General features: G+C 41.0%; 1 protein-coding gene across 2 annotated transcripts; it reads left to right on the top strand.

Moving 5' to 3' along the window:
* The first annotated feature begins 211 nt into the window (after positions 1-211).
* hnf1a (HNF1 homeobox a) lies at positions 212-9,468 on the top strand. Of its 2 annotated transcripts, none has more exons than XM_079576063.1 (10): positions 212-710; positions 2,479-2,678; positions 4,009-4,189; positions 5,709-5,911; positions 6,028-6,161; positions 6,389-6,527; positions 7,589-7,777; positions 8,542-8,657; positions 8,729-8,813; positions 9,191-9,468. In XM_079576063.1, exons 1-10 carry the CDS (start codon positions 403-405, stop codon positions 9,319-9,321), a joined length of 1,686 nt encoding a protein of 561 aa, XP_079432189.1. In that variant the 5' UTR covers positions 212-402; the 3' UTR covers positions 9,322-9,468. The 2 variants fall into 2 exon arrangements, with proteins under 2 accessions (XP_079432189.1, XP_079432188.1); XM_079576062.1 differs by having other exon boundaries at positions 5,989-6,161.
* Positions 9,469-9,555: the final 87 nt, after the last annotated feature.

Here is a 9,555-nt window from a genome sequence, read left to right as displayed (position 1 = left end):
TCTCAAGAACATTATCTGCACTGAAGTATAGGGAAAGTTTGAGTGAGCAGTTGACGCCTCAGCTGCCCTCCTCATTCATTCATTTATTGTTGTTAAAAACGCACTTTGGTCGCCGCTGGGGCTTGAAAGAGCCGGGACAAAGTTCACAGGGCCTGGTGTAAGGAGGAGGGGGTGTAGAGGAGGTTCAAACTAGAACAAAATTGACCTTTGAAAAGCAAAACAGCAGGTGGAGAGCTAAAAACCAGGCAGCCCACGACACATCAGGAGGAAATACTTGAGAAAATTAAAGCCTTCCATGAAGTTGTAGCTGGAAGCGGGCCACAGGTGTAATGAGGCCAGCGCAGTCCGCCGGGTTGGTGTAGCCGTGTTTGTTTGCAGTAGCAGGACTTATCTTCCAGAGCAATGGACGCAGAAGACAGGACACCGAGGACGAACCGACTGACCGCACTTCAGGAGCAGCTGCTTTGGGCCCTGCTGGGGTCTGGGCTGACCCGGGACGTCCTGGTTCAAGCCATGGGGGAGCTGGAGAGGGACAGGCTCGGAGGTGTTGATTCTGGTGTTGGTGGGGGCGCAGAGAAGTTGGAGAGGGGCGACGGGGAGAGCTCGGAGGAGGGAGAAATGGACTATCCGCCGCCTATCTTCAGAGAGCTGGAAAAGCTAGATCCAGAAGAGGCAGCCCAGCTAAGAGCAGAGGTCGAACGGCTCCTGCAGTAAGTCTGGACTCTACACTCTACAAACTTCTAATTAACACCCAAATTATTGTTTATTTTAACCAAGAATGCAAGACTACAAATTGCCACTTACAGAAAATGTCCTATTAACACTAGACATGCACTTCCATTGACTGCATATAACTCTTCTCAATCTGTTTTTTTACCACATGCACAAATGACCTGCCTTTGCTGTTCATAATACATGCTCCTGCTATACAAACGTGATATTATCCAGTGCTTCTCCAGTCTTCTTTCCTCGGCCTGTCCCTCACGGCAGACTGGCTCCTGAGGCGATTTTTAAAGAGGGTTCCTCCTTTTGCTGGTTACTAATTACCCACCCTCATCATTATTCTGTGGCCATTTCTTAATAAATCAGCTATATACGAGAAAGCTCCAGGTGAAGATTAATAGAAAACAACTGGCGCGTGACGCTATATGTTTGCACAAGCCGGACGGGGACAATGATTTTTTTTGAATGTGCGGCATTTGCATTGTGTCGTGCGCGAGCTGTCTGGAAATGTACTGAGATATAGATATGGGGAAATACTGAAATCATATTGAGAAAAAAAAACAAATAGAAAACTCAAGGTTACTTTTTTTTTTTTTTAAAGGTAGAATACACCGGATGAAGCCGTCGTAACAATAGCCAAGAAAAGTTTGATAATATTGTAAAATGTTTTTTCTGTGTTTAAATTTGATATCATATTTTTACGGTCTTCTACAATTTCCTCTCCATTGATCTATCCGAGCTGGACTTTGCCCCCATGTGCTTTCTCTTATCTCACTTTGTCAATATGGCCCCAGGCTACTTCCCTCTTTCTGGCCCTGCCTTCTGAACAACAAAAAATACTTTGAACCAATGTGAAATCTCAAATCCGGAGAAGGAAGATTGCGTTAGATGGTTTTATAATGTACACGGACAAGACATTGTATGAATAAAATGTATGGAGTGTTTGCCATCAAAAACAATTTAGATAAAGGTTCAGTCTAAAGGTCACTCTGTAGGACTTAATAATCAAGTCAACATTAAAGCAAACATTGAAACAGGGAGCACATGCATTTTGAATAGTTGGGCGCGGTACAAATTCATTTATAACGTTCCTGACACATTTCCAACATCGCAATTGTTCACAGGAATGAGTTTATAAGAACATTTCCAAACTTTCTCTGAGTTATCCTGTCACGGTGATGGTTTTCTTTCAATATTTGTACTGAAAAAGCATGAAAACACTCCCCAAGTCTGTTAAAATGACAAGACATGACTCGTTTCTCATGATAACACAATAATCTGTCAGAAGATTGTATAGGCCTATAACAGAGTCCAACTAACAGAGTTCATTGATCATCAGTGATGCAATCAAGTTAGGAGTCTTTTCTGGGCGAGTCACAGTTTACACCCAGTTTTAACATAATTCAGTTAAATTTAGGCCTTTTCTAGGTGGAATTTGAAGTGAAAAGTTTAAGAACCACTGAACTAAAGTGTGTTATGGGTTGGAATAAATAATTTTTTAGGGTCTCGGCTTGTCATCCTATGGTCATAGAGTGTCCTGATGCCAAACTAGTTGAGAATATAAACAACAACCAGCCTGCTAGATTACAAAAAAATGCTTTATAAGATCTTTTTTTATCACATGTCTGTTTTTGCAATATACTGAAGGACAAACAAATTGTATGCAGCAAAGAGAAAAAAACAATTGGTATCGTTATTAATAATTTTCAGACCTGAGACAGAGACAATAGTGCGTTTTTGTTGCTTGTCTCACAGAGAGGACTCGTGGCACGTTGCGAAAATGGTCAAAAGCTACATGCAGCAGCATAACCTGCCGCAGCGAGAGGTGGTGGAGTCGACGGGGCTGAACCAGTCCCACCTCTCGCAGCACCTCAACAAAGGCACGCCCATGAAGAACCAGAAGAGAGCGTCTCTGTACACCTGGTACGTCAAGAAGCAGTGCGAGATCAGCCAACGTGAGTACATAGACTTCTTAATATTGGTTGGGTTTATGCTTTATGAAGTGGTGTCATTCTCTGAGATGGGGGCGGAGCAAGGTTTCCTAGCGGTTGTTCATAACAGTAAATAGCTAGCTTTTATTCTAACCATTTGTTTTTATTCTAACCATTTCTAACCATCTGTTGGAGAAAAATACATTGACATTTTGGTGACCCTTTAATAGCCCCCTCTTATCAAACCCATATCTAGTTATTTTCTGGTTGATCAAAGGTCATCTTTACAGACTGATAAAATGTTATGAGCTTCCCTTGTTTGTTACACTAGCAGCCACAAATGTTTAGCTCATACTTGGATAAAAGTCAAATAAAATCATGATTATCACAGGTGCTTCAATAAAAATTATGACATATTACTTGCCGGCCGCACTAAGCATCAACTGGTTTCATTGGCATACGTAATTTCAATTCCCCAAGTGATCAAAGGTCAAAGGGATGTTATAAAACAAACACTACCTACAATAAAATTTTTCCTCCAAAGCTATTATCGTAACATTGCTTCTCGCAAGAGTGTGCAGTTCTAGGGTAAATATTTGTGCTTTATACCAGTGGCTCTCAACTGGTGGATCAGTACCCAAAAGTAAGTTGCAGATCCGTTTTTAGTGGGCGAGCCTTTCCCAGAAAACATTTCTTTAAAACCTCTTAACTTCCACCTGAACCAAGCACATTTTCTCCAGTTTGACTTTAAACAAAGCTTCTTGAAAAGTGTCAATATATCTACAATAATGAGCCAAAAAAAAAGGCTGAAAAAGTGACAAAAACCCAGCAAAAAAAAAAAAAGCCATGAAAAAGTGACAAAAAAGCAACGATTAAGTGACAAAATTGAAGAAAAAATGAGGAAAAAGTGACAAGAAAGCAATGAAAATGTGACAAAAATACAACAAAAACGCAGTAGGTCTTAGCTTTCAAATGAGGCATTACACTGGCTGTTCCCTTTTAGATTTAGGTATAGTTGAACTGGAGAAAATGCACTTGGTGAAGGGGCGGGCTGGGTTACAGAAAATACAGAAAAAGTATAGAATCCCTGCTTGAGTCCATCAAAAATGACTGCTATCGTGTTTTTTTTTTTTTTCATAATTTCATCTTCTTCGGCCCACTTAGTGCTTATTCAATAACAATTTTAGAGGAAAAGACTATTTTACTTTATAGTTCACAAGTCAAAGTCGTATTTGGGTCGTGGGGCTTGTCATCTCAGGGTGATTGTGGGTCCTGACGCCAAACCACTTCAGAACCACTGCTTTAGACCACAGCACAGTGTAAAAAGAAAACAAGTATTCAAATTACCTTTCAGAGTTCACCAATGCCAAACATGGACTGGCAACGGTGGACGACCCGGCAGATGACAACAGGAAAGGGCGCAGGAACCGGTTCAAATGGGGTCCGGCTTCGCTGCAGATCCTGTTTCACGCCTACGAGCGACAGAAGAACCCCAGCAAAGAGGAGAGAGAGGGCTTAGTGGAGGAGTGCAACAGGTGAGACCAAAATGAGTCGTCGTTATACAGTATAATTCTGGGCTTCATCTTGACATTACCCCTATAGCCAATAAGACAAATTCTAGTTTCTATTTTTGCTAGAAACACTTAGGCCAATTATGTGTTTTCACGTTTATATTTAAATTTGGCCCTTTTGATGTCACATAGCATATCATAGTAATTCCTCAAAATCAGAGAGAATATATGTGAAGAAAAATCCATCGATCTATAAATACCATTATTATGTTATGTTGACCACATGAAGCACGTTCAAATGATCATTTCGGGGGCTTCTTCTCTATCTAAAGCATTATGGAACGTTTTATATGAGTGGGTCACTTGTTTTTAGAGTTTTCACTGTCTCACAAGAAAACCTACAAAACATGTGATCCTGGAGCGTTGTAGAGGCCACCGTCATGGAAAGTAAAGGCGCCATGCTAACCACTCATACAGCCATAGGGTCACAAAAAGTTAATGGCCACAAATATCAGATTGCCTAATGCACATTTAAACATCCCAGTTCAGTTGACGCCTTTGAAAACCTATAACTAGAGGTTGATATATCGGGCTGTTATTTGAGGATTATACAATATCGGCTATTGCCCAATCTAGCACCGATAAAAGCCGATATCTCCGGGACCGAAAGTGATAGAGAGCGAGGTCAGGGCTTTAAAACAAATCCCACAACTTCCTGGGCCTCACTGGAACAGAGAAACATCGCAATGAAAATTGGTTAGCTACAAGTTTGACTAAAGTTATTAGTTTCACTAAACCTAAGTAAATATGGACATGCTGCATGCCATCACAAGCACAGAACCTGGAGAATTCAATCGCTGAGTTAGTTTTAACCTCCACAATTGTATCTTTGCTAACCGCGCAAAATGACGCAGCTAGCAACAGTATGCTAATGCTATCGGCAACAAATCAAAACTGGTACAGAAACTATGACTGAAACACCTAAAGTAATAAAATGAAATTGGCCTCTGCTGGAGTGGCCAAGTATTTATGTTTTTTACAGAATTATAGACCATACATTTGGAAAAATATTGGTTAAAAATATTGGCCGAGCATATCGGCATAGGCCAAAAAAATCCCCAAAAATCTGCATCGGCCTTAGAAAAACCCATATTGGTCGACCTCTACCTATAATTACCCTGTGTAAGTTTATAGAGGCCTATAATTACTAAGTTAGCACTAACTTCAAAAAGAAATTTGAAATAGATCCGAGCGGTATATTGCTCAACCTAAATATGAAGTTAATGGGTAATTATAATATCGATTTGGTTTTATATGGCACTTTTCAGGGCACTCAGAGACATTTTGACCCCATCAAACACTCACATACACCACATTTAATGAAAAAGCAACATGGGTTAAGTGTCTTGTGTCCAGCTGTTGCTCAATCGGGTGGGGTGCGTACTTATGTTACCCGGGGCCGACCTGCCCTCAAACTGAAATTTAACAAAAATGAGTTATTTACACAGCTCTACGTGACATGCTTCGGCCCATGTGTTCCCAGGGCAGAGTGCATTCAGAGGGGCGTGTCGCCGTCCCAACTGGCCGGTCTGGGCTCTAACCTGGTCACAGAGGTGCGCGTGTATAACTGGTTTGCCAATCGCCGAAAAGAGGAGGCTTTTCGAAATAAACTGGCCATCGATACGCCCTACACCATCCCATCGGGCGCCAGCTCCAACCCCACTCTCCCTCCGAGTCCAGAGCACGGTAAAGAGGGTTTTAGATCGAACTAGTTTAAATATAATGATGCTTATCATGAAATATCACACTCTTGTCTCTTACAGGAGTAAAATATCTGTCAGGTTCATCGTTTTATTTTCCAGGTCTGAAGTACAGCCAGCAGATCTCATGTGACCCTCTGAGCTCAATGAGGGGGGAGCGCGTGGGACGGTTAGTGGTGAGCCCTATCCCACTGGAGCCTAGCCACACTCTCCTTGAAAACCACAACAGCAAAACAGTGAGACATATCAAATTATTGCTAGTGTTCCCTCCAATAATTGCTTGACTAATATGAGCAATCAAGGCTGTATCAAATTTGTGATCGTTTCTCAAAATGTAGAATAACAACAGAACGCAAAAACAGATTTAATTAGCGGTGCCAATACGAGTAGCGTAGGGAACTGTATACTGGTTGCATACACCTTTGATGAACACAGGAATCGAGTGCTGTGTGCTCTGTCCCAGGTGTCGAGTGGCGGATCGCTGCCCCCTGTCAGCACCCTGACGTCACTGCACAGCCTGTCCTCTTCCACCTCCTCACAGGGGCTCATCATGGCCTCTCTGCCCAGCGTCATGAGCCTGGGGGAGTCCTCACTGCTGATAGGTAATACTATGATTTATTTTAAACGTATGAACCTAAAAATCATGTGGTCGGCCACTATTCCTGACAGGTTGCTACGCACTGAGGGTTGGGCCAAATGCAGAGGACAAATTCCCTACTGAGATAGAAATATGCAATATTTTGGTAATATTCCCACAGTTACCCCAAACCCTTTGCCTCATTTACACCAAGTACATTATGTCCATCACGCATTCTAGTTTACACAGTGTCCGTATGTCTTTAATCCATCATGTTAGATTGGTATATGTGTGAGAATAGGTTACATGGATTTCTACACTGGAAACAGAGTAATCATTAAATCTAATTGAAGATTTGGTCTAGTTTTAGATAAAATAAAACCTCTTATTCCCATTGGAGCAAGTACATTTGTTCTTAATTGAGATTAATTTGCATCATTTCAAGTGAAATAAATGTTTTTAAAGGAGCTAGATGCAAGTTGGTCATTTTTATACTCACTATTGCCACCTGAGGTCTTATGTGTAACTGCAGGTTCTATATTAAGCTTGTGCATGACGGAGCTTCGGGCTCGAATCAACTCCTTTTTGAGTGACAGTGCAGGATTTTAGAGGCAGTTGTGGTGAACAGGTCTGGGCTCATTCTACACATTAGGACATTGCTGAAACATGTAGGCGGGGGGGGGAAATACATAATTTTAACATTTTTTAAACTCCCTTTGATCCATTTAAAAGTGAAAATTAATTTGTCTGATTTCAAGTGAGATTTGCTTGTTCCATTTTCATTAGCATTTTTGTCTGAACTTGAATTAGTTCAAACTCAAATCCAACATAAAGAACCTTTATTCGAGCAATTTTATCCTTTATCTAACTTAAGATGGCCATTTTTCCAGTGCTGCCAAGTAATAGCTAGTAAGTAGAAGCCAAAATAACCTAAAAAAACACTACTTTTTGAAATCTTTTGCTACCAGTGGCTGAATGTGGGCAAAAAAGAGCTTAACCAAACGCTTACATGTCACAGTCATTGTGCCGCAGCTTGTTTTGAAGTGTGTCATTGTATTTTTTTGCCTTTTCTTTCTTGTTTTCCAGGTCTAGCCTCCACACAGCCGCAGACCGTACCTGTGATAAACAACGTGGCGGGCGGCTTCACCACTCTCCAGCCCATCTCCTTCCAGCAGCAGCTCCACGCCTCTCCGCAGCCTCATCTCTCGCAGCAGATCCAGAGTCACATGGGGGCCAGTCCTTTCATGGCCACAATGGCACCACTGCCCTGCCACAGTAAGCCTTAAAGGGGGGTAAATATATTTGCCACGTTGTTGGACAGGTTTAGAGCTTTACGGATCCAAAATCAATAGAAATTCTGGTGCAAGAAACAGCAGGAGAACAACACAAAAGGAAACAAAGTCAAAACAACTAATAAAGAAAGTGAGTGGAACCAGCACATAACTTTAAAACTAGTAGAAAGGACAACATGCCAAAAGCAACAGTCTTCTCTAAGATTTCTTTTAATGTAGGACTGTGCAATTAAGTCAATTTGAAAATCAAGATGGACCATTGCCATATCTTCCAGCCCTAATATATTTAATTTAACAAAAAGAGTCCCAAGAGATTGCACACTACGAGAAGAAGCCATTTACCATTGTAGAACAGATTTGTAGAAGTGTATATAGGGCAAAGTGGCAAAAAAACTTCTCTGCATCAAATTGCAATGAAAACATTTTCAGCGTAAAGACACATTCAAAAGCACCATGTCCAATCAACACATTCTTGAAATTAACCCTGCTTGTCCATCTCGGATTTGTTTCAAACTGGGCATGACTTTTGGTCATACACCAAAAAGTGAGTGTGTGACATTTGGAGTAGATATCCTTTTTAGTTTGCAAAATAATACGGTTAAAAAAGTGACCAAAATAGTGCAAATGAACCAAAAAGGTTTGGGTGGAAATAGCAGCCTTTAAATAGCCTTTGGATCTGTCCACAAGTTTTGTTGCTGGTCACAAACATGTTGAAGATGCTTTCATTGTTTTGCACCCCTGTTGTAGTGTACAACAAACTGGACTCACCCCAGTACCACTCGTCCAGTCTGTTGTCCCAGGCCATGGTCATCGCTGACAGCAGCAGCCTGGGCACCCTCACCAGCCTTGCAGCAGTGAGACAGGTACAGGGCCAGATCAAACCCACAGCTCCGGAAAGTCAAACAGACCATAAAAATGAATGTTTTTCTCTAAGATACTTACCTCGGATCCCGATGAGGAGACAGACACCCCTTTGGAGGAGGATTCGCTACATCTCCAGCCCCACACGCCTGTTCCAAGTAAATGTGTGTCACAAATTTTGTTGACAATTTGTGAAATTTAGCTAAAAAGTATTGGAATATAAGGAGCAGAGTGCCCGTTTCTTATTGGAGAAAATAGAAAAACCGGCCATGCCACACAATCATTTCAATGGAATCCCAGAGCTATTGTTAGCACAATGCACTTTCTAATTTTTATTATATGAATGTCTAAAACTTTGGAAGTATGTATTTATTATGCTTTAAAATACACAAAGCTTTTTTTTTTCCTAAATGAAATGGTTAAATAGGTAGAACACTAGGATTTATGAACTACAGTCAATAGATAAAAGTTTTTATTCGTCCAAACCTAATCAATAAAAATGTATGTTTTAATCAATGTTCCTATTTTTCCCCAGCCTCATCTGAAAGCCTGGAGTTGTATCCATCCTCTCAGTCCACTGAAAGCCACCAGTCCCACCTCATTTCTCCTCCTCCCACGGACCTAAGCTCATACATTCCCTCACATCTGGTCTCCACAGCTCAGTGACAATAAGTTTGAATAATGATCTACCTAAAGCTAATCCCAAATTTATTTCTACCCTGGAAGACTAAAGCAAAGAGCTTGGTTACTACTTGACAAATGGTTTCAATTTAACAGTGTGCCTTTGGGCTTAGCTGTACACCAGAAATAAAAAAAATATATATAAAAAAAAATTATAAAAAGAAAATCAGGGAATTACATTTTAACTAGCAAAGCTTTAATGAGCCAAAGATTTGAGTC

This window comes from Gobius niger (genome assembly GCF_951799975.1).
Source record: "Gobius niger genome assembly, chromosome: 1".
In the NCBI taxonomy this organism is placed as follows: Eukaryota; Metazoa; Chordata; class Actinopteri; order Gobiiformes; family Gobiidae; genus Gobius; species Gobius niger.
This window is presented reverse-complemented; position numbering and strand designations above follow the sequence as displayed.